Source organism: Grus americana, chromosome 4 (assembly GCF_028858705.1).
Source record: "Grus americana isolate bGruAme1 chromosome 4, bGruAme1.mat, whole genome shotgun sequence".
Classification (NCBI taxonomy): domain Eukaryota; kingdom Metazoa; phylum Chordata; class Aves; order Gruiformes; family Gruidae; genus Grus; species Grus americana.
Window position 1 is genome coordinate 67878092 of NC_072855.1, and position 26041 is coordinate 67904132.

A 26041-nucleotide genomic window follows, 5' to 3' on the forward strand; every position below is an offset into this window, starting at 1 on the left:
CTGTAGGATTAGTTGTATAGTGTTCAGCCCGCTCTTCTGAGAGGATGGTGTTTGCACAAGGCTTTCTGTTTGTGGCCTTTTGTGATGCTTGCTGTTGTCAATACTTAGATTTCACTACACATAATTATTTCTGTTTTGTGGTAGTCAGGACTGCAGTCTCGTATATGAGAAAGTAGCAAAAAAAGCCTGGAAGTCTGTCTCAAGCATGTGTTTGGGGGGGGTGTGGGGTGTGGAATTAGGCAAGGGCCAATAGAAAATGCTTGGTGCGGACAGCAATTTATACTACAGAATTCAGATTTCCTGTGTCCAGCAAAGAGTTTTTAGCTGCAGAGTTTATTCTTACATGGAAACCCTTGTCTCTGCCTTGTATCACTTCTGTAGTGGGTAATCTGGATCCTGGGATACCAGCCTAGTTCAGTACCTCACTTGTTATCTAGGAGAGGCACTAGAAGATGTTTTCTGAGATTTAGCAGAGCATAATATGATGTCATGGATGTAAGCAAAGGATTAGAAGTCATTCTAATTCCCTGACTCGAGTGCTTTAAGTTTAATTTTTAAACTTTAACGTCGTTCCTTGCATGGAACTTATGTTTTGTTGGACTTTTAAAAAAAAAAAGTCTCTTCAAGAAAGTACCAAGGTGCTCTATGCTAAATGAAAACTAACATGATTATGTTGTAGTATATGTGTCAGTAGTCTAGGTGTTGAGACTGAGTGTGATTACTTGAGCAGTGTAAGTCACAGGTTAATGCTTTCAGATGAAGTTGTGAAATTAAGGAAATGGATTACGGATAAATGTGGTGATAACCAGTCCCCACCAAATTAGGGACTACGTGATTTGTTTGAACTCTCATTTCCTATTTTTAAGGAGAAGTATCGAAGAGGACAGGCTTGCTTTAGCTTCTGAATAGGCTTTTGATCTTGTAGGTTAAGAAAACTCTTAAGTGTGTGTGCGTGTGAAATGAAGTTGTATCGCTAGCGTTTAAATCAGCAGAGTCTGTTTTAATTTTTTTAAAATGAACAAAACCGTAAAAAAAAATCTTGAAACGCAGATTAAATCTGTATGTGTGAATTAGAATGATACAAGTAAATTATGTCTTATGAATGTTCCAAGTGTATATTGAATTTTTAAGGACACAAAATTTACAAGCATGTGGAACCTCTTATTTAAAGATATATTTTATTTTTTACTTTATATATATTATTTTATTATATAAGTAAAATTTCTAAGACATTCAGGAATGTATACATATATGTATATGTTTAAACCACTATTATGTAAGTGTGAGGCCAAAGAATTGAAGTGTCTATATGAACAAACACAACCCTTTAATTTTCCCATCAAGCTAAAAATGTATCAACTAACTCATTTTTTTCCTTTACTAGAAATGACTACCCCAAACAAGACACCACCTGGTGCTGATCCAAAGCAGTTAGAGAGGACTGGTACTGTTAGAGAAATAGGCTCACAAGCAGTTTGGTCTCTTTCGTCCTGTAAGCCAGGTAAAAATAACAGCAAATAATGTAAAAAGCTGAATGTATGTTTTTCTTAGAACATATAGTGGTTTATGTTTTGATAAGACAACATACATACAGAGTGTAGCAGTAATACTGCTGTAGTGTAAGCTGTATGGGTAGCCACTACAAATAATTTTGGCCTGGTCTATATTTGATGCAATATGAAAGTTATAACAATATCAGAAATCCTGCAATGAGGAAATACCTTGTATTAACAAAACAGATCTTCTACTATTTTTATACTAAATTGGTTTTTTTACTTGCACAGTGAACAAACTAAACCATGTTAGCAGAAACACAGAGGCACTGTGTAATTGTTTCTATGCTTTGGTATTTTGCCTGAGTATCTTCAATTTTTAACTTAGAAAAACCATGCAGCTTGGTGACCTGAATGTTCCATCTAAACTTTGTGTGGACTTGGCCATTATAGTGTTGCTCCCTAAAATCCTGCAAGTAAAATGAAGCTATTGTAAATGGCCCTGCAGTTAATGATACTTTTAATTGCTCAAAATATCTGAAAATCTGTATTCTTTTCATTTGAGATGGTTGAGTTGCTATTTCAGAAATATCCGTTGGGAATTGATCTGGTATCTGCTGCAGCATAGAGTCAAGGATCCCTTTATGTCACAATATTGTGCTCAGGCTGAACATCTTTGGTCTGATATCCTGGTATCTTACTTGGAGAAAAATATATGGTTTAGTTCCTTCAGACAGAGTGAAGATAATTTTTTTTTTATTGCAGATTAAACTTGAACTGCTGCATTAAAACTGCCGCTAGCGTGGGCAATGAATGAAAGGATGTGATTAGTAAAAGGACAGATAAGGAGGGAATGGAAAAATAAAGATTTAGAGTTGTTTCTTTAAATGACAGCATTAACTTTCAGGAATACTGTTTTTGGCATCTGTTGCTTCTTCGATCTAACTTGAAAAAGTAAAAATCTTTCAGGAGGCTACTTGAAAAGAAAATGTTATATTTGACTAAAATTTTATAATAAATGAATGGTGTCTGCTAATGTTTCATTTAGTTCAGCAGTTAGATTATAGAATATGTGGGCAAGCTTAAACATTAAGTATTGTTCTTGCAATTAGTATGAATTACTACTTAACCATTTGAAATTTCAGGACATGTTGAATGGCTTCAAACCCTACAGGCTTCAACAGGAGATAAAAATGTAAAGACACTCAAGTACTGGGCTTTGCTTGACAGATTCCCGTTTCAGTTTTGTGTCACAAAAGCATAGGCACAACTTGGATGTCTAGAAATATTTCCTTATATGTTAATGCATATAAGGAAATGCATACTTTAGTTTGTAATAGCTGAAGAGAAGTTATGTTATGCAAATGGGATATTCAAGACTATCATATTTTCTTTTTCTTAGGATTTGGAGTGGATCAGTTACGAGATGATAATCTAGAAACTTACTGGCAGTCAGATGGATCACAGCCTCATTTGGTGAACATTCAATTTAGGTATTAAAATTTACTCTCTATGGACTAGGGTGTTTTGTATAACTTTGCATTGATTACTGTCCTCCAGGATAAGAATTTTGGAAGTGCAAGGACCCCTGGGTTAATCCTGTTACCCAGCTAGTAAGAAGCCAGTTAAATAGCATTTATAAAAATGAGATTTTCAGATGTTATGCTTACTAAATGCCTAAATAAGCGACAAAATGGAATATATAATAGTATGTCATTTGTAGCAGTTTCACATTTACCTACCTAAGGTGACATTTTTGTCCTGACTCTTCTGTCTTTGAGAGTAATTTGAGGGGTAGATGACTTTTTATAGTAGGCCTGCATGACTTAACTGATTGAGAAGCCTTTTCCTATTCTATTCTGTGTAGGATGCTTTCAGTCTTTTTTTCTTTAACTGAACTCTTAAGATGAGGCTAGATGTTTGTCACCTTTTTTTATTTGCTTTCTGGAGAACTCTTCGGTATAGTAATAGACCCCATATTTGATAAGCTAAACATATGCTTCATCATGTACAAGTGTGTATTTGGCACCTTGGCCTTTTGTTGTATTTCTTGGTATGCTGACGCTTCTGAAGGCAGTCAAAGGAGAAGAGTGAAAATCAACTGTGCATAACTTAATGTAGAGAAACACCTAGTTGCTTTAACAGTAGTGTTCTTATAATTAGTAGACACACTTGTATTATGTTTTAGAACATTTAAATCCTTAGTTATTACAAACTAGCAACAAACTCATCCTGAATATTTTTCTTTATGATGCTCACATAGCTTTTGTTGCTTCTTGCAGAAGAAAAACAACAGTGAAGACGTTATGTATTTATGCAGACTACAAATCTGATGAAAGTTACACTCCGAGCAAAATCTCTGTCAGAGTAGGAAATAATTTTCATAATCTCCAGGAAATCCGGGTAGGTCAATGATGCTTTACTCTGTCTTAAAATAGTCCTCTCTCATTAGAACATCTGATGTAGTAAAACTGGTTTTGAAGGTAAATTATGGCATTATACTTCGAGGGGGAAAGTGGCTGGGCTTATTTTGATGTGTGCTTTTAGTTTTTATCTTGTAAATTTACTAGGCTGGTTTCTGTTTTTATCAGGCTCCATTACCAACATGGTTATAACAGACTTGATACATAGATACTGTAATGGAATAGAGAGTGGGGTTTTCTGGAACTGGACTGTTTAGAATTGGTTAAACTTTGATATCACTTAAAATATCTTCAAACCCTACGCATTGCATACATCAAAAGGGAGACTTAGCTTTTAAATGCTTACATTTTTAGACTTAAAAAAAGATATGAATTAAAGTTTTCAGGAATGGGTTGCTCAGCTATTGAGCCTCACTAGGAATCAGAATTTAAAACTACAGGTTCTAGTTATGGCTGTGTATGGTGCATAAATATCTTTGGAGTCTGGATTTCATTTCTGAGAGGCTGCATGTACTCTTATTAACTAGTAGCATCTGATTCAAAGCTCATTTTGAGACCTTGGCAAGAAGAAATTTGGACACAAGGCCTGGTCATCAGTTATGCAAAGGTTTCTTTGTATTCTACTGGTTAGCAAATCTTTATATATAAAGTGAGAATCTGTTGCATATTTGCTAATAGCTGACTAGTCACTACTGATGGTGAGAGCTAGGGGAATTGCAACACTCACTTCTCCAAAATCACATACAAAGCAAGCAAGATACCAATTTAAATTGCAAGTCTAACGTACACTACAACCAGATGCGTTTATAAATGATATTTTACTTTTGAATATAGTTTCTAATCTTTTGCAATGCTTTTTTTTATACTGGACAATCACTGAGATGTAGAAATCTTGGAAGGGATGCAGTATTTTTATTTTTAACAATGTGATGCAAAATCCAATTTCCATTTCTGTGGATATGACATTTGATGCCTAAGACTTTTAATGGGACAAATTTGTAGTGTTTTATTAATGTTTTTATTTACAAATGTCAAACTCAGTATTTTTTTCATGGTGATACTTCTAGCCATAAAAAGTTTCTTTGATGGAACAAATGACATCAGATTTGAGATGCTTTAACTGCTTAGTTTTGCTAGCCTTTTGGTAAATAGTAAAAGCAGATTCGAAATAATCCATGATGTTTGTGGAAGTCCACCTTGTAAACCCATCGGGTTACTCATGAGCAGGTGTCTTTGCTACTTTTGAGTCACGGTAGCCTTATGTTTCAGATTCCTCTTCTCTGGAGCTCAGTAGCTACTGGCTGATACATTGGGAAGGCTTAACTTACCTGCCTTGTAAGGGAGGTATTACAGAACAGAAGGATTGGAATCACGGGAAGAGGGAGATGTTGAATAGTGCGTTGAATTTTTACTTTGGGGATTCTTACTGTTTTCACTCTTTTCGGTGTTTGAAGTCCCAGCAAGAGTAACTTACAAGGTTGTAGATGCAGTGGGAATAGAAAGTGTAGTAAACATATGCCTCCGTTATGTTGGCACTATGCATCTATTTGTATCCTTTCAATGATTTGTGATGTCTCAAGTTTGGACCTATAGTTTTATTCTAAATCTTAAATGGAAGGGTCTTGATTAATTTTTTAATATTCTTTGAAAGAAATAAATCATCACATTACTTTGACTTTCATGAGCTGCAAATTGTCTTTTAATCCTAATTGCATTGTAGCAATTTAGGAGTTGCACATTGTATAACAGTAACAGCATCTGGATCTTTTCCTTCCATGAGGCGATGGGTCTGTTTTTCCGAGTGTCCACTAGATGTCATTGTTGTCCTTAATTATCAATTTGATTTTGTGCTTGTAGTCTACTCTTCCACTAACTAAATTATCGTTTCATAATAACGTTTAGTACAGCATTATACATATAACTGCAATAACTTAAGTTTCTATACAGTGGGAAATGTCCACTTTTGAGATATATGTGGTGTTAAAAAAATCTATTGAAACAATAAAATGTATAACGAGCATAGTAGTCTTCTGCAGTTTCTCAGGCAATATTTCTTAGCTTTTTTCTTGCTAAATGCAGGATTCTATACATAATATATTTGGTTAAAAAGGCACTTCTAAATGAAACAAGTTACTAGTATCTTTTATAGTATATTAATAGGACTGTAATATGTTGCATGAGAGCAGTAACTCTTATGCATACCACATGACCATATGCTTTTTTACTTCAAAACTGAGGTGAAAAAATGGTCAAGCTGCTTAATAATGAGATAAAATACTTTGATGCTGTAAAATGCTACTAACTTTGTCACCACTAATGTTAAATATCAATGTTCATAGTTCCTCAACTGTCTGATACTCAGAATGTTTCTTAAATTTACCTTCAATCCTGAAACCTTCTCTTTTCTTCAGCTTCTCTGACACCTAGGCAGGTTATTAAAGCAGTGGGAACTGTTATGAGCTCTGTAGAGAAATCTGCTTAATTATACAAAGATTCCATTGGCTTCAGGACTGATTAACTGGGTGGAAAATCCAGCTAAATGATTTTATATTTTTCTGTGGATGCTTGCCCAGCTCATAGTGTCTAATGAGAGTCCTATGATGCCTCCATGTGTTTTCTTCCTAATGGTCTAATTATCAAAACAATGCAATGTGCTGTTAGGCTAGGTTTTATCACTAATATAAGATTAGATTTAGTTTGTGGTGTGTAGTACGTAGACATGTAATTTTTGGAACCAAAAAGGACAATATTTTCTGAATAAGTGTGGCGTTTTTTCCCTCTAAGAAACAAGTTATTTGTACCCCATTCTGTGGGTCAGAACAGTCGTCACAATCTGGTGGTATTACTCCCTTGCTCAGCTGGAGGAACTACAGTTAAGATGTGCGCTGTAAGTCAGATGCCCTCTGACTTAAGTGCCTTTTTATCACAGCTGTCAAGCTGGGAGAGTATTTTTTCTCATTTCCAGTCTTGGAGTTCTCCCACATAATGGTGTAAACAGTCTGGATGGTCAAGATAGTCTACAGAGGCATTTTTGGAACAGCGTCTGGACTTTTCAGTATGTGATTTAAGTTACTACATTTTCTCATGATATGAAAATAACCCACCACAAAGGATGTGAGTGAAATCTTGGCTGCAAGAGATTTCTGGTCTCTTCAAATAATGCTCACCTGCTTGTTGTCTTTGTACCTCTTAAAGACATTAGGTCATCAGCAGTTCATCTTGCCGTAAAAAAGATTGTTCTGATGCTAAGTGCAGGCAGGATTTCAGATTATATTCACCTAGTAGTTTCAATGGCTTCTGCTGTCAGCCTGTCATGTAGGGACTTTACACAGCAAAGCAAGACACCTGTAAACTCTTGTATTAGCCAGTTCTACATGTTTGGATGTAAAAGACGCTCTGGGAAGGTGTGGCTCAGACTTTCTGAAAATAGTTACTCCTTGCATTAGTTCACGTCTGAGAAGACACAGGTGTTTAATCCCAAAATTAAAGATGCTTTAAGAGGCAGAACCCCTCCTGTAAGAGACAGTCTTCTATTCTGCTGTGCCCTGCAGAGAACTCTGCAACAGAGTGTGGCATACATGTCTTGGCCACAATTAGGTAAGATGCGACTAGACAGGTATAATTTCCTTCCTATTCCAGCAGGAGTTCATTCTTCCAGCATATGCTTTTTGGACTTTCCCATGATTTTTAATTTGGAGTAGGACATGTTTTTCATTTGGTTGTTTGTGTAGTTCAGACAAACTGGCAAGCTTTGTGATAAGACCAAACCATCGCTAGTGCATGGTATTGCTATGTGTACTTTGATTTTTCAGATTGCTTAAGGGTAGTAATAATCCACATGGCAGATAAGATGTATTAATGTTCAGGCCTAAAAGGAAATGATCATAAATACCTCATTGAAGGGGGGCACAGGAAGCCTCTGGCCATGGATGTGCTCCCTTGATGCAGTAGGGTGAATCTGCAAACAGATGGCATCACGGCTTTGCGTAACCTAGGTGAGCAAGATGTTTGCTCTTTGCTTCAGACTGAATGGCTTCCAAAAGAAGCAATGCTGCTGGAACAGGGTAACTCTCCTGGTTAACAACCTTTATAGGTATGCAATGGTCTGTCACTGGGCAGCAATGGATTGCCCTTATGTATAGAATCATAGAATCTTTAAGATTGGAAAAGACCTCTAAGATCATCAAGTCCAACCGTCAACCCAGGATCACCATGTCTACTAAACTATGTCCCGAAGTGCCACGTCTACACGTTTTTTGAATGCCTCCAGGGATGGTGACTCCTCCACCTCTCTGGGGAGCCTGTTCCAATGCCTGATGACTCTTTTGGTGAAGAAATTTTTCCTAATATCCAATCTAAACCTCCCTGATGCAACTTGACCATTTCCTCTTGTCCTTTTGCTAGTTACTTGGGAGGAGAGACCAACACCCACCTCACTACAGCCTCCTTTCAGGTAGCTGCAGAGAGCAATAAGGTCTCCCCTCAGCCTCTTCTTCTCCAGGCCAAACAACCCCAGTTCCCTCAGCCGCTCCTCATTAAGACTTGTGCTCCAGTCCCTTCACCAGCTTTGTTGCCCTTCTTTGGGCATGCTCCAGCACCTCAATGTCCTTCTTGTAGTGAGGGGCCCAAAACTGAACACAGTATTCGAGGGGCGGCCCCACCAGTGCTGAGTACAGGGGGACAATCACTTCCCTAGTCCTGCTGGCCACGCTATTTCTGATACGAGCCTGGATGCTGTTGGCCTTCTTGGCCACCTGGGCACACTGCTGGTTTGTATTCAGCTGGCTGTCAACCAGCACCCCCAGGTCCTTTTCCTCCAGGCAGCTTTCCATCCACTCTTCCCCAAGCCTGTAGTGTTGTGTGGGGTTGTTGTGACCCAAGTGCAGGACCCGGCACTGAGCCTTGTTGAACCTCATACAGCTGGCCTCAGCCCATGGATCCAGCCTGTCCAGACCCCTCTGTAGAGCCTTCCTACCCTCAAGCAGATCAACAGTCCTGCCCAACTTGGTGTCATCTGCAAACTTATTGAGGGCAAAAGGAAAAAGACACTTTGTCACTGGCAGTCCTATGTAGCAGACTTTGCATCAAAGAATGATATTAAGTATTAAACATTGCTTTGGGAAAGGTCTGTGTTAACTCAGTTGCTGTACACTTTCTTCTGGAACAAAAGCCTACTTAACCTTTTCAACAAGACTCAGGTGAAAGCCCTGTTATCTTAATATGTCTTTGCTGGCAATAGTGCGAGTCCTTCTTTTCAACTTTTTGTTGTCTTTTGTTGAATTGCTGTCTATTTTGTTTTCAGTGTGTTTTCTAGCCCTTTTGGTCTTGCTCTGTATTCTGTAATCAGGTGCTCCAGAGCTGTCACAAGTGCAGCAGTGTCCCTGGTGGCGTGGTACTGTGACCAAGCACCACGGACAGGGACACTTCTTCACTGTTGAAAGAGATTCTGCACTCGAGCAGGGAATTACCAACCAGAGGAATGCCCAAAATGGGGAGCTTTTCCAAGAGGTAGTTAAGGAAGTCTGACACTATTGTAATCTCTTTACTCCTACAGTGTCCAGTGATGGTAGTGAAGAGGCTGAACTCCTCTAGACACTTTCTGAAATTTAGCAGCTAGCAATCTCAACCTGTTTTTCTGTATGTGGAGTAAACTTAGATACTGAGGAACAAGGAGATGCTAACTTGTCATAATGAATCAAGTACTGCTTCGAGTCTCTGATCAGACATCTCTAAGGTACATTTTAAACTGCTTTTCTCTGAAGATGGAGTACTGAGTTGTTACTGCTTTATTTAGATTTCTGACTAGGCTTCAAGTATTTTGGTTAGAAGCCATTCCCCTGTGTTCTTTCTTCCATATAAGCAAAGATGCATTTCTGACCCCTAATTATTCCTTGGGTTCAGGAAGTCAATTTAAAATAATCAGTCTGTTTTCTGCAAACTACACTTGATGCTAAGTAAAGACTGACTAAGCTTTAGTTTTATAGAATTTCAAACTATAGTCTTTATTGTCGTCTGTTTCTAGGATGCTCTGCAGATGAGGTCATCATATCAGCTTGTTCATTTTGATTGTTATCTTACTGTTATGCTAGTTGGGTAAGGATTAGTTCATTGGGATGCAGACAGTACCTGTTCCTTACATCTAAAGTTTACCAGTACTGGAAATCTGCAAAGCAGGGGAGGAGAATGATCCACTGGTATTGGTTAGTCAAGCCTTGTGATTGATGTCAAGTGTAGGAGTAAAGTTTAGGAAGCAGGATTATTTCTATTCGATGCAGTTGGTTCTCCATATTTCCATCTTCCAGCAGAGAGGATATTTTGTGAGTCACCAACTGGGATGTTCACATGAACCCCTCTTTACAAAAGAAAGGCTAATTTAATGACATACCATCACTGTTCCCTGCCAATGTCATCACTGTAGATGCTCTGACCTGCTCATCATTCCTATGCTTATGGAAATCAACTAACATATGCTTCAAACAGTGGAAGTTATGAACAGGATGGCAGTTCTCCTGCTTTTTTTTTACCCTGAAATGGTAATGGGTTGTAATGGAGCTTGCTATGAAATCATGAGAAATGCAGTTATTGAAATAGCCTTTTGTGCATATGAGGTATGTGTATACAAAAAGTGAGATCCACATTAGATCTAGAATTCTGAAAAATGGAAGATTATTTTGATCCAAACACCATAAAACTGTTAAGTATTTTTATCTTACCTTGCTCTGAAATGGTATTTTAACAGAAATAAAAATCTCTTATGTTGGATCTTGGAGAAAAAAGAAAACTAAACATTGTTTTTATGCTGTGGCATGTGTTTATACGTAGAAATATATTTTTTCTTGTTTTGTATCCCAGCATTCAAAACCAGATCTAAGGAACCTTTTCTTGCCACAGAGGGACTCAATTAGGCAAGGGTATGTTAAAGAGGCCCTGTATTTTTAATACTGTCAGTCTGACTTTACCTTCTGAAGCAGAGGAAAAGCCATGTGAAAGAAAGTGGCAACAGCTCCATAGAAGGCAGGAACTTGATGAAGTACAGAGCTTTCCTCAAGGGAACTCAAGTATATAGAAGCTAGGAACTGATTGAAGCACAAAATTTTACATATATGTGAAAGCCCTGCCTGGAATTATAACCTTTTTCATGATTATTCAATTTAAGTTCCACCATGGAAAAGGAATTAGAAAATGTGCATGACTTTTCATGTAAAAGAGCTGCTCTTTCCGCTGCCAATGAGAAGACAAGAAAACTTAATCAATTTGACACTAATCATGTATGTTACGTTGTGTAACCTGTTTTGTAGGAAGTGTTTGGTTACATAGTTTCATCTCTTTTCTGTGCATAAAGTTCTAGTAGGAGGATGTGAAGAGATTTCTTAAAAAGCTTGTTTGTTAAATATGTTACTTATGTAAAAATCTTTCTGGTATGGATGGCTTAACATAGGGGTTTTTTATCTGAAGTTTTATCACTGCAGGGAAACTGTCCCCCAATGTGATGGGGGAATTTTTCATAGGCTTTAATGCAAGCCTCCACTAGTGTATTCTAATTACAATACTATAAATAAATTCCAGTCCTTTTCCTGGTGGACAGGAGCAGGTTGCAGATAGTGCTCTGTGTGTGAGGGAGAGCGCCAAATACTTAAATTTTTTATATTAGTATTTTTAAAAAAGTAGAGATAGAATTGTGGCCTTATAGAAAGAATAGAATAGTGTAGGAAACCAGCTGCAAGTTTAGATGAGCATATTCTCCAACACGTTTGAAGTATGTAGGATGAGAATACTGTTGTAGAATGGCAATAGTATTAGTCATCTTGTAGGAAGATTAAGTGGTTGGTTTGTAGTCTATGCAGATTATCTATGCTATTGAACCAATACCCCAAGTCAAACTCCACATGGAGTACATGTATGTGTTAATAAAAGTTCTGTGAGACTAGGGTCTGTCACTCTTCCTCTTCACACATTTTGTCAGCATCATGGCCATGCTGCTGACCTACAAAAACTTTAGCTAGAGCTGTGGAATAGTCCTATTTTTATTTTTTTAACTCTACCAACTTCTGCAGCTGATTTCCACCCCTCACACCCTTGTGCTTCTGGCGTTTGTGAAAGCATTTTATGTCCTTAGTGCTACATATAGCATTTCTTGGTTTCTTCTAAACCATGGCTCTTTTTAATGCCTGCGTAGAGCAGAGATGCTGATCTGTCTCTCTCTGATAGCATTACCAAATTTTTGGAGCTCCTAGAGAGATCAAATGTCTGTGTTCTTTAGCTCCTAGAAATTTGTCCAAATATGTATATTTGGGTACAATAGATCATTTATATATTTAAAACAGTAGCTCTTCCCCTGCCTTTCACTCCCTGAAATTCAAGTTGTAATCAAACTTATGTGCTATCAGGCTGAGGGAAGAAAACCATGTTTTTCTTTTACATGCCCAAAATGTAGTGAAAATCCCTGTGGACAGTTGTGTTTACAAGGGTAACTGTCTGCATTCAATTGTGGGTTATAAAAGTGCTTGCTTGAATAAATACACTGAGCTATCAGACGGAACAACCAATAGTTCGTTGGACTAATTGACCTTGTCAGTAGAATAGAAACACTTGCAAATAAAATTCCCATTGCCAGCAAAGTTGCAACTGAAAACCCCTGAAGAAACTGTGCGTATCCTCTAACCATCTTGGAATGCAATGATTCAAGCAGAAGACATGTGTGGTGGGGGGGGTAGGGGAGGGGGAATCATTAACTAAGAAAGTTTTAAATACCAGCATTTTTCAGTGATTTTTTTTGTAGCATGAGGTTATATGCATTCCTAAAATCATTAAGTAGTTTGCTTTCCATATTCAGAGTTATGTTTTCTAACAATTGTTATTACTTCTACCATATCTCAGGTCCCCTTGTCTTACTTGTTTTGCTGATCTGCTTTTATTATAATGTACCCCTTTCAGAAAAGGCAAATATGTTTGGCTAGTAACCACAGCATGTTGTAACGAGGGTGGAGTATGTTTGTCATTCTACAGCAACGGTTGACTTACGTGAATGCCAGTGTCTATAATCACACATACTGTGGCAGTTTATATTTTTGAATATATTCAAATTGTGTAATAATGGAAAAGAATCACAGTAAATAACAGAATATCTGGTTTTCCAATCAAAAGCATGATGGAACCATTTTTTACTTTACCAGTGGTGAGTCATGTATTTTCTTATTAAAAAAGGAAAATATTTCAGTCCAGAAATAAGTCTTCACAAATGAATTAGTCATATATAAGACATTTCCTTTTAAAAAGTTGGATAATGTCACACAGGTGGAAGTAGTATTTAAAAAAAAAGCAACAGTGAAAGACATAACAGGCTTCACTGTGTACTATAAAAACATGATTTTATTTTGGTTAGAAAACAAAACAGGAAAAATGGCATTTGGAAAAAAAAGTCTGAAAAACAGTTTAGTTAGCTGCTAAATAAACTTCAGAGATGAAGGTTTAAAAAAGCACCAAGATTTGTAAAAGGGGGGGGATAGTGTATTTCACCTTAAGTAAGGGACAATGTGTAATAGGGGATTTTGTGGTTTTACAGCTCGGTGCATGTGTTTGAAAGCTGTTCTCTCAGCAACGTGGGTGGCAGGTTATGCTACCATATAATGTATTGTAGTTGGCTCTCCACACTTGTCAGGGTTAGCGTTCAACCATTCGGAAAATTTTCCCATTGTTCTATCATGTGAACCAAGGCTAGTGTTGAATTCCCAATAACCTTCTGCAGGAAAAAGAGGTTTAATTAGAAAGTTTGAAATTTGATTACTTCTGTTATTGTCTTAATGTACTTGTCTCTAATTTAGGTGCTTATCTGCAAATGCAATCCATTTCTGCTCAGAAAGATGAAAAACAAACTTAACACTGTACTGCAGTTGCTTCAACACTTTTAAAAGAAAACTTGTATACTCAATTCTGTCTTTCTTCAGCATTAACACTCTATTTCCATCTTAAACATGTTTGCTTTAGATGGATCATAGCTTTTGGCAGCTACTGCATTTTTAGCAAATAATACTGTTTCTAGTAAGAGTTGCAAAAAAAAAAAACTTTGTGTGAGGTCCTTGTAAACTGAACCTTGGGAACGTTATGTTATTTCTGTATTTTCCCTTCTTTTGTGCTTCTTCTGTATTTGTGTCATGGTTATAAATTACATCGTTTGAACTAGAGAATTAAAAACATTTTACTTTGTGATTCCTGTAATATAAAAAAGAGAATGTTTGTTTTATGTGGTTTTTTTTCTTTTTACCTGTTATTTCAGAGGCTGGCACACAGAGAAATAAGCAATTATGGTATTGAAATTCCATTGTGCCAGCACCTCCGGGGCATAATCCAAAAAACTCAGAAAAATCGCCTGCTGGGATGTATGCAGTATGCTTGTGTGAACATCAGTGTCTGCTGTTCACACATCATTTTTTACTGAAAGTTCCTGTTGGAATAAAGGTTCTGTGTTTGGAGAGTGCACTGGGCTATTTGTTGGTCAATGGTTTTTCAAAGTTTGTAGGGATTTCTAATTACAGTTTACCAATATAGGCTCACTAGATATTTCTTGCAGATAATCATTAATGCTTCAGAAGTAAGAGAAGCAAGCAGAGATTTGCGTTTTGGCAACATAAAAACCATATCAAGAAAGAGCTTGATGCTCTTCCCTTTGTTTAAGCATTCTGCTTGAAGACTGACCATGGGAGTGAGAAATAAGTTGGGTGGATGGAGGGGGAGATCATAGCATGACAGAAGATGCTCAAATACTTATTTTCCCCACTTCAATATTTTAACCCCTTCCTTTCCCCTTCCCCTGTGCACAACCCCCCTTTTTAATGAAAACATGTTGTCTAGTTGACATTTTAAAACAGTACAAGTGTATCCAGCATTACAGCTTATACAGGGTTTCAGTATGCAGACCCATCTAGAATGTCTTCATGCTGCTCCATCAGATTACCCCCCTCAGTTGATCAGAATTCATTTTAGCTGTAGTTACAAAATGTGTAATACTATTCACTTGCAAACTGTAGTGTGTAGCAACATCTATTTTCTTGTTTGTTTTTAATCTCTCTGCACTTGGGCATATTGTTGGAGACTTTTGTAGGCAAACTGTTTAATGCAAGGACAGATGATTACAGTTTCTAGTCTTTTGCTAGATTGATAAAAGTTGAGAGAAGGAAATGATTCTAAACCAGATTATAAGGTTCAAGCTAGGTAAAGTGTGATAGTTTACCTAGATACTCCAGATAATTATCTATTTATCTGACTGAATAAACACTGCTAAAGTCCTTCTAGTATAATTGCAAGTGGCAAATGATGTCAGTGTATGCTTGCCAGTATAGAAATCATACTTTTGGTTATCTGTCTCAAAAAATATTACAGACTGACTTCACTTGTGGCTTTTTTTTGTTCCTGCCCCCTTCAGCTGTGGTTAAGATCATGTCATATGACCACAGAACTATATACATGTGTGTCTTTTTCCTTCAGTGAAGTAATTGCAAAAGTGTATGTCTTTCCTTTTTGCTGTTATCAATATGGTAATAGGCTAGTTCTTAGGTATAGATTATCTTAATTTCTTTTTCAGATTAAAGCATAATGCTTTTCCACCCAGGTGTGGTCTTCTATGTTAAACAGCAAATTACTTTATGAGTTTATATTAGTCTTTATAACTTCTTGTCAACCAATATGCTACAATCCATTGCAGAAATTAGGTCAACATATTTTTTGGGCACTGAATTAGATTTTTTTTAATCGTTGACAAGTAGAATGCCTATACTCTGAATTTCCATACAGTATTAATTGCTGTAATAATATCATGCATCCCTTCTAGTTTTCCTTGCTTGTAAAAATTTGAAGGGAAGCTTCTGGTAACAATTCTAATTGCATGTATCCCCAAGGGGAAATCATGTGGATTGTCATTTAGGTTTGGATGTGTGAAGAGGCTCCTGGTCACAAAAGGCTTCAAAGTTTGAGCTAAGGAAAGCTGAAAATCTTTGCTTTCTTTGTTTGCCTGCTGTATCATTTATTGGCTTTTGGAGAAGTGTGAGGGGGAATGATGAATATTCTGGGGGGGAATCCAGACACCAGACTTTACCAGTTATTTAGCAGAGCAAGAAGGTAGGTACCATTGAAGAAACTGGAACAAGGGATTCTTCTTTAATCTCTAGGGAGCAGCGTGCTAGGGAGGAGGTCTTGGAGAAGTGCTTCCTGGTATCAGCAGGTCTGCATTTGAAAGGGAAGTTATGTTTTTCTGTAGTAAAGGGCCCTGCATACTGCATGGAAAGTTTTAAATCGAGGGCTGTTTACCTATCTCCTTTTCCTTCCCCCCTACCACATTTTACAGCCATGTTCTTTCCCATCCTTCAAGTTCCCTAGACATGAGAAATCCAAAATTATCTGCTCTGTTTTTGGATCCCATATGTAAAAGAACGTCGTGGGAGTCCAATACCAAATGCCAGCATTTTCCCTGAAAGATTTAAACCTGAGTTCTCTTGTGTCAAAGATGGTAGTAAGATGTTGCTTACTCACTCCTGCTTTTTCTCTTTCTGGAGAGGTAGCTGTCCAGTTGAATGCAGTGCAGTTTGAACTATTTTTTTTTTCCACAAACTGTGGATCAGGATTGGAAGGATAAAGTCAGTGAATTATAGATAATAAACTTTCTAGGATACCTAAGAACTGAAAGTCTTGTGCTGCCATCTCAAATGGTGCTGGTCAGCTGGCACACCACACTTTATTTTCTGTTTCACTTAAACACCTTGTAGGTAACAGCAGCTGGGAACACTGTGACTATCTTAATCACTCTTCTGTAACAGAAGAGCGGGTGGAGGAAGTGTCCCCAATGTAGAAGAAATTAGGAGCCAATTGGTCCGCTACCTATTGTTTTCTGACCTATGTGTGGCTTTCATGTTGTAAGTATCTATATTTGAATCAGTACAAATTCAGTCAGATTTAACTATTTGTGGTAGGTATTGCCTTCTGGCAAAGTTGTCAGGTGCTGCTACTAAGTAAGATTTCAGAAAAAAAAAACAAAACAAAACCCCAAACCAAATCCCTAAAAGGCACTGGATGTGCCACACTTTATATCAGGCCAGCACCAAAACAAACAACCAAAAATTTCCATAAATTAACAAGTAGTGCTAGCATTCACAAACAGTAGTAAGAATATATTATTATATTGCTAAAAATGAAAAGACAGACCTTTTTCTTCAGGTAAAAGTGTATTAACAAATATATTTCATGCAGGTATATAGGGGGATTTTATCATTACAATCATCCTTTTTTTTCTTTATTCCTGAAGCTTAACATTTTAGTGGAAAACAGATTATTCACAGTGTCATTAAGAAAGTAGTTATGGAAAAAAGTGTGCTGTTCACATGACAACTTAAAGCAATCTTTGAGGTTCAGAAGAAAATCTTACCTGGCAAGTGATAGATATCTAGAATAAATACAGAATTCTTGAGCAAGAGATTGAATTGCTTCAAAGCTATCATCATGACAGTCCTTTCTAGAGGCATTTCTTACTCCCTTGATTGCTGAAATGTTATTTTGGTCAGGGATCACGTCTGCTAGGAGCTTTGAGAGCACTGCTAGGCAGTGTCTACATCACATTCTTTGTTAAGATTTTAGGAGAGGAAATCAAATGTGGTTTTATCCTGTTCCTAATCTCAAGTAGTGCATGGAAATGTTTCTATAGATCTGAAGGATAATTTATTTCTTTCTGAGGACTGTTCTCTATCTTACTGTGTCTTATGACAACTGAGATCATGCATTTGAATTGGAAAAACTGTTCCCAGGATTTTCCCATTTTCTGCAGGAACACACAAGAGAGGGTGGAATGAGAGTACTAATGTAGCATATGTCGGGCTTGAGGGCCTGTGCTTTCTAGTCTTCTTCATCGAATTCCTAAACTAGGTTTATCTCACACTCCTATTACTTCAGAATGAATTCTGGAGTGTTTTATGTCTCATGTTAAAGGAATGTTAACAAATACAGTTTTTATTGAGGCTTTTTATGAACGCTGTTCTCAGTCACAGTCTTTGAGTGAACCATGAGGGTCTAGCCCCTAATACTTATTATGCTCCTTTTTTTTTCCCCTCTGTATCTGTCAGAGGTCAAATTCAACTGTGTGTATAAAGGATTTTTTCATAATTTCTAGTAGCAAATGCAGAAAATTCTAACTTGTTTCTCTCATGTTGAGATTAATTTGCTGCTACTTAGCAAGATGATGCTACTGTGGGTAATTAGTAAGGTTAAATAAAATCATATTTTGTTTTTTCACTGTTGTGAAAAGAGTTGCAGTTCCATATCAGGAGAAATGATTTAGTAAAATTTTCAAGTTAGACTTTCCTCTTTTTGAACAAGTCTCTGTTGTGATTATGGCGGTCACCATGTTTAACAGAGAGGTTTTCATAAATTGGCTTTGGGTAAATCCATCACTGCTTGGGGTAAGAACTTCTATTGTGGAACTATTAGACTTTCTTTTTTACTTATGCTGTCTATCATGAGGCGATAAAGATTTACTTGCGCAGCAGAATTAAATTAAGCAGAGGAGCACATGTGCCCGCAGGACTTGAAGATACACAGTAAGTCACACACATTTGTAATCCAATTCCATCAGCCTGTTACTGACTTCACATATCTAAGCAGTAAGATATCCAACAGTAGCTCTAGATTTAGGACTTAGGCCTATTGGTAAGCAAGTTTTCAATTATGTCATTCTTGTGTTTTGGTTTTTTTTCCACTGCCCCCTCATTCTTCAGGAGCATACATGATGTTATTTTATTTTGATTCTCGTACAGTTTATGCTGAAGAGCTGATATTCTTACATCTGTTGAATGTAGCATTAAGACTATTCCAGACTGCTGGTTATAGTAGACATGCTGTTACAGTAAGGTAGTCATTAGCCCAACACTGTATAGCTCCATCTGAATACCTTCTTGAACTGTACATTCTTTGAGTGAATGGTGACTTGAGGAATCTTTGACTCCTAGAAAGAAGTCAAGAAATAAAATTAATCTAGATTTAGAGAAGTAGAGTCCAAAGTCTGACCTCCACATTAAGCAATGAAATGTAGCCTTGCATTTTTCTGGACATACTTACATGGATTTGTAAGAAAGCACAAGCAAAAAGGTAAAAACTCTACTGCATTTGTTACAGTACGTGGGAGGGAAAAAAAAATTGTGTGTAGATGTAAAATTAAATGCTTCCATTGGGCAACAGTCCTGATTTCAGCTTTGAAAATTTATGAAAGTGTATTCTGGCTCATATAAAACTACCCAGTTGAACCTCTGACAGATATACTCCTATTTCTTCTCTTTTAAAGTTCATTCGTACAAAAATATATCTCCAGTGAGACGTGTTTATGAATTTGGGATCTTTCTCAGATGAGACATTGCATTTTAAATTTACACAAATAGTTTTCACAACAGTCTCTTGCATTTGTTTCCAATGAGTAAATATTCCGTGAGTTGAGCATTACATCTGCTCTGGATCCTGTGAAATGTTACTCTGCATTTGCTTATTAAAATCTGGCATGCTATAACAAACTTGAGTAATGTTACAGTTTATCAGGTTTTGCCCCACTTGCCTTTACTGAGTATCTGCATCCACAGAGTCCTTATCCAGATGCAAAAATGTTTTACTTGTTTGTATATTATACTTCTGTAGGATTTGGGGATTATTTACATAGATTTAGGCCCTCTAAATTCCTTGATTTTAGGAGAAGCAGCCCTCTTACTTGTTTCTGAGGAAGCAGAGAATGAAATTCCTGTGGAACCAGGAGAAATGCTTTCACTTAACCCCAGTGGTTTTTGTGTCTTACAAAGCAACAACTTGTCCTCTTGCTGGTAAAGAATAAGTAGGATTTTTTAGTTTGGTAGCATTGAGGTATAATTTATTGCAGTCTTTTTCTAACAATTAAAGTCACTCAGGAACTACATTTTTGTGTAATAGATAAAATGTTAGAGCCATGCAGTTTTGTGGGCCTGTCTTTTGATAGAAGATCAAAAATCTAGTTCTCTTCAATGTGTAATAAGAGCCCTTTTCAGTGAGGGGAATGTTTTTCTTTTGCTGTAGATGTACTACTTCTTTTCACCTATAAAGGGTGCTTGAGAGCTGTCTGCTATTACTACTGCTGACTCTTAAAAATTTTGTGACATTCCCACTTTCTTCTATTTATTGATTTTTCCATATGAATTTTCTGAAGCATTCCAGCATTCTCTGGGATGCAAAGTGCAAGGCAAGAAGTGTAATCACTAGGCTATCTCTGCTAGGTTATTCAAGATGATTTGATACAGGATTAACTCAGCGTGGCTAGTTTTCAGACACTTAAATCTTTAATATTCATTGCATAATCTGATTTTTTTCAAATACTTTCTTTGTATAGTTTAACTGTAGCTATGTCTAGACATATTTCCTGGATATGGCTAAACAATTTTGAAGGTAAATTATGAGCTGATTTTTTTTGCACTTTCATACAAACATAATATCATTCCATTATATACGTTAGAACAAATGGGAACTGCAGATACCGGAAGTACAGTTTTCATCCATTTTGCAAACCTCTGCACCTTTGTAAGATTAGTTATTTCCCAGTAGTGTTTTCAGTCATTTAACTTCCATTTGCAATAGATTTGTGCAGTGCATCCATACAGTCCATTTATATTGTTTCTGCTTGTACCCAGCAGTTCCAGTTTGGAAAAATCGATAGGACCTCTTTCTTTATGCCCTTCTGTCTCCTGGTTTCTGATGTCTTAATTCTATTTGCCTTAAGTTCTTGTATAAGGCCACTGCTTAACAAGTAACTATTGTAGGATTTTCTTTTAAAGCACTTGTTTCTTTGCTTACAGAAATTCTGCTTATTCTTTCCTTTCTTGTAGGATTCCTTTCATAACAGGCAGCTGCCAATATTAACACTGTGTCCTGTTCTTGGGTCAGCAGTCCCATTTATAATGTAAATTCACCTGAACTTCAGAGGGTTTTTTACTATATTTTTCAGACTTCTTTGCTGTAGCATGTTCTGCTGTTCTTGTTCAATCTGTTTTCTGTTCTCTTTGTATAGCTGTCTGCTCTTTCACTGTCTGCTATCCTACTTTCTGGTTTCCCCTACCTCTTTCTTCAGTAGATGGCCGAAGTGCTACTATCTTCCTGAGAGCAGCCTGACTCACCTGGAAATTGTAGGAGATGATGTCCTTATTTTGGATGGATGCTGCTTTGGAGAGGGACTAAGGTTTTTAGATATTAGTACAGGAATTGGAAAATCTTAGGTCTTTTCAGTGCTTTTTCAGGATGGGGGAAGGAACTCAAATTCATGACTAAGATAAGAATTTAAATAAAAGGGCTAGTAATGTGTCGTCTTATGTAATTTTAAGAACTTTGTGCCCCATTTCCTTTGCTATGAAAACCTTAGCCCACATACTTAACCAGATTTTTTTTATAGTTCTGTTACTAATTTATATTTTTGTGTTGTGACTAGAAAGTTTGAATGCAGATAGTGACATTTGTTGGAATGAACTTGGAAAATCCTAAGTTTTTTTTGTTGTTTGACACTCTTTTTCTTCTTTGTAAACCAGTCTCCTTGTTTTTTTTCCCTGTCTTCTGATCAGGTAAAAGTTACTGGAAGAGTTTTCAAAGAAACAATTCTATGAATCACATTTGCCATGTTTATGCCATCATTTGCTCAATAACTTTTACAACAGTTGATCCTTTTAAACATATAATTGTTAGAGAATCTTCTGGTTCTATTCTGTATTGTCACTCAGCATACCGAAAATAACTTGTATCAGTAGGTCATCATTTGCCAGACTCCTACTTAGCATGATACTTACCTATTACCTTGTGTATATGGGGCTTCCTCCTTAGGTACTTGTCTATAAAATGAAAAAGCATTGTAGTGAGATAAGCTTTTATGATTTGAAATGCTTCCCAAAAGGTACAAAATGTTTGATTTCATTAAATGATATTTGCACTTCTTTCTAAATGTTCAGTGTGGCTATATATTTTCTAGTAATTTCTTGTGGGTTTTTTAAATGTGCAGTTTCCTTTCTTCCATCTGCATCTATAATACTCTGAGCTACTGATAATTTCAGTTGGATACTAACCTGTTTAAAAAAAAAAATCCCTCATCCGTCTTTCAGAAGTTTTGGAAAGTTTAAAGACTTGCAGCAAACCATAGCTTTTCTGCCATTCATTTTTTAGGACCAGACTGTCCAGATGCAATCTGTTCCAGTATGTCTGCAACTTAAACTTTAAACAACTTAGGTACAAGAAGTAGACAAACTGAAGCAGAAAGCTTGTTTTGGGCTGCATTACCTATTTTTGACACTGTCAGCCAGGTCACTATTCTAGAGCATAAGCTCAAGGATTTTTTTTGTTGCTTTTTCAGCTTCAGCATACTATCTGCCAAGCTCAAGGGAAGTAACAGATTCACATTGGAGCCAAGTCCTTGTAGGTCTGAAGGATTTCCCCTGATACCAGGAGTCTTCTCAAAATTTAATAGCAGTGCACCTGCAAAGGTATGGCATTCCTGTCTATTGTGACAGCTGGTTAATGAGACATAAGTCCCAGCAGGAGAATGCTGATGAGCTTAGGATATGTTTACCTTCCTTTCCTCCACTCTTGACTGATCCTTAAATGAATTATGAAAACCATTTTTCATTAAATCAGAGATCCAAAATTTCACAGCTGTTATGACTGATTTCAGTTGGAGACGGTATTCCTTCTGGAGCAACAGGTTCCTGTGAAGATGGAATCTGTTTTAGCTGAAACCAAACTAAACTCATATGATTTCCTGCTGTGGGTTGAAGGCTTGCTTTGGAGTTTTAGGCCTTATTTCTGTGCGTGCACATGTGAAATTCCATGCTAGACTGTGTTGTCACTCTGTATTTGCTGATTTGATTGCTCTGCTTTCCAAAGGGACAAGGAGAAGGTTTTTGTGTTTTTCCTAAGTTCCAGTGGATAGGATGGCTGCCACTTAAAACATACACAGACAGGCAGTCCTTCTCTAATGAGACTTAATTTATGGATGTGTCAAGCATAAACTCTGCTATATAAAAGTTCAAGTGACCTCACTCAAAAAAAAAAATTTTAAAGATGTGGGACTTGAGAGCAAACTGTCCAAGCCTATTTAACATTTTTGGCCTTCTCTGAAACATTGTGTATATCTTGATACATATACTTTTGTAATGAATTTTAAGCTGCCTATGCATCGTCCCTCACAGAACATGTCAAAGTGTATACGGCACAACAAATGTGAAAAGTGTCCCTTTCTTTCCAGAGAGACTTCCCTAGCAAACAATCTGTGACAAATTCCTGATGGTTTCTGCAGATACATTTTCTAGAATGAAGAGTTTTCAGCCAAATTCTAGAGGGTGAAGTATTCAAAGATGATTGTCTATTTTTTTCTTTATTCTTCTTTGTTTGCTTGCTCTTTTTGTGCCACCCGGTTAAGCAGACAGTATTTTCTGAAATTACAATTGAGTAAGACAGTTTTGGCTGACAAATACACAGTAGCTGAGCATTTGGCAGGCTATTTATTTGCGTCTCAGACTGCATGTGCCTGATTGTACAGGTGTTACTAGCAAGTACCGTGAGCAGATGCAGTAGTGTGAACGTGATGGCCAGGGTGGTGGTTGCTTAAGTACCACGGACAGGGGCCCCTCCACGCATGTCCAGACCATCTGTGTGTTGTCAACCTGTGGGACTTCCACCAAAGTGACTTCATCTGTCAGGAGTTTGTGGGCAGTTCAGCACAGCCTTGACCGTTTTTCAGGCATCAGTACTTCTGATTCTTTAGCACTTGATGCTTTTGAAACAGCTGTTTTTCCTGTGAGTCCAAAATTTTTGGTGTTCCACAGCATGTGCAGCTGTACCCTGTTTTCTCCCATTGACAACAGTCTTATGCGCACGCTTACTCACCAGAGACTTCCCTCATGTCTAAGACTTAATTCTTGCCCTCTTACGTACCCCTCACCTGATTTCAGAAGATTTCAAAGACAAAATGAAGGAACTAATAATGCAAAACCTGACTTTCCCTGTTTCACTTTTCATGGATTAAATTTCAATTCTGTATTCTTCCTAAGTTAATTCCTGTTGCAGTATTGAAATTCTGTCTGAATCAATGAAGTACATCTGGGAAGAGGTTGCATTGTTTTATCAATGGAATCAAATCAAATGGTTCCTTGCTTTTTTACTGTATGGAGAAATTCTAATAAGGACACCTCATTCTAAAATGGACCAGTCAATGAAACCATTTCACAAGTTGGCTGGTGAATAACTTCTAAATAAAATTTAGGTTACAGCATAGCTCAATTGACATAATCTGCTTCAGAAACATGCCTGTTTCTGTGATCTACAAGGTGGCAATGTGATACAACCCACTGACATTGTCCAACATGTGTTGTGCTGCTTATGTAATGCAAACATGAAATTTTGAAAGGCAGTATAAGAATCTCTCTTTGAGTATCATAAATGCTAATCCTTGGCTCACCATGCAAGGAGGATATGCCTTGCTGATTAGCCACACTGGAAATCTATCAGTGCATTTTTGTAGAGTAGCTATTTACTTACGATAACTGTGATTCTTGGAGGTGGTGCAGTTTAGCTGTTATGATTGAACCTGCATTGTTTTAAGAAACCATGGGAATTTAGGTGTTAAATCATAAGGAAAGGAGAATGGATCAAGATTGTTTTTTATGTAGGGGACTACTAGGCAGTATAGGACTTACACGTGGCACTGTTCTGAGGAATTCTAGTTCTGCAAGCATATTTTTGTGTCCTTCAGGTGATATCCAGAGGGGATGCCCATTGGCAATTCTGTATCACAGTTCCTGTTGGATAGCCATGACAAACTTATGCTGATACTGAGGCTGATAATGACAGCAATGAGCTGGGGAGAGGGAGCATGGTTTGAATAAATTTTGGATTGAACTTCAGACAGATTTGTAATAGTTTGGGGCGGGGTTTTTTTTACATTGTATTGTTGATCTGTCTGTAGATCTTCATCTACCCGTTGCATGTCTGGTAAAAACTGCTTGCAAATTTTCAGGGATACCTGTGTAGAAGCATTATATTTTTAGTTCCAAGCATTACAGTGGCCTCCAATTTAATGATTTTGTGATATTTACCACGTATTGTTTTTCTAAAATAACAGTCTTCTGAGGTTTGACTGCTTTTTGCACCTCGGTCCATTGCTCTTTCACAACTTGTCAAGTGTATTTAAAACTTGTCTGATCATACTTTAAAGGATGAGATTCTCATAGTGGGATAACATTCTTAGCTGATTCTTTCCCCATCAGAGGCCATAACTCCAATTTTTAGATGTCTACCTTTTACCAGCAGTTCACAGTGAAAGATCCTCAAGGTAATGGTGAACTTCTTTTGCTTGACATAACAAAGTAGAAGTGTTGCTTTACAGAGTATTTTCTAAAGAATATTTGATTTTTGCAAGACTTCTTACCGTTTCATTCAACAGTTCAGAAAGGAGTGAAATGAAGACAAGCTATGGGTGATTCTGGACATATATACACTGTGACTTACAATCAGTGTAATTGCATAAATTGAATTAACACACTTGATGCATTTATATGGGTACAAATGATTCAGAGAAACTTGGCAAGATGTGTTGAAAACTGATCTGTGCAAAACGAAGTCAAATTTATTGCATTCATGAAAATTTGGCCTAATATATTGTGTCATTTCTCATAGTGTTTCCCTGTTATGTTGAGCTGATTGAGCACTTGTCTAGTATATTTTCAGGGTCTCTGTGGTCTAGTTGACTTCTGTGCTGCTTCTAGGCTCAGATACATATTCTGTGACAAATATTTATTTTGGTAATCTATATAAGTAAACTTTACTTACTCTTTCTAGCTTGGTTTGTGTGTTTAGTTGTCTTTTTATTTTAATTGGATACAACTTTCTAACACCTGGGCATTGGTTAATTTTTACTGTTTTAATCTGGAGCAGAGTAGTCTGAAGAAGGAGATTCTATAAAACTTTTTGCAAGAAACTTTTTAACCTTTCTCTTTTTCAACATTCCCAGTCTTCTCAAAAGTTATTTCTTTCAGCTCATTTGAACAAAAAGCTTATACATGATAGGAACTTTTAGTATTTGCAGTTTTCACTGCCTGATTATAG

At 37.0% G+C, this 26041-nt stretch overlaps 1 protein-coding gene across 3 annotated transcripts in view; it reads left to right on the top strand.

The window, feature by feature from the left end:
- Positions 1 to 26041, top strand: part of ANAPC10 (anaphase promoting complex subunit 10) — a 37895-nt gene that overhangs the window by 5180 nt on the left and 6674 nt on the right. The window contains exons 2-6 of one of the 3 annotated variants that reach the window (XR_008576764.1): positions 1385 to 1501; positions 2896 to 2986; positions 3776 to 3896; positions 22293 to 22422; positions 23184 to 23277. Coding sequence is in view for 1 of the 3 variants with exons in the window: in XM_054823053.1 (XP_054679028.1) it covers positions 1387 to 1501; positions 2896 to 2986; positions 3776 to 3896 (327 nt within the window). In the remaining 2 variants the exon portion in view is untranslated. The remainder of the gene's footprint in view (positions 1 to 1384; positions 1502 to 2895; positions 2987 to 3775; positions 3897 to 22292; positions 22423 to 23183; positions 23278 to 26041) is intronic. The other 2 variants (XR_008576765.1, XM_054823053.1) reach the window with 2 other exon arrangements.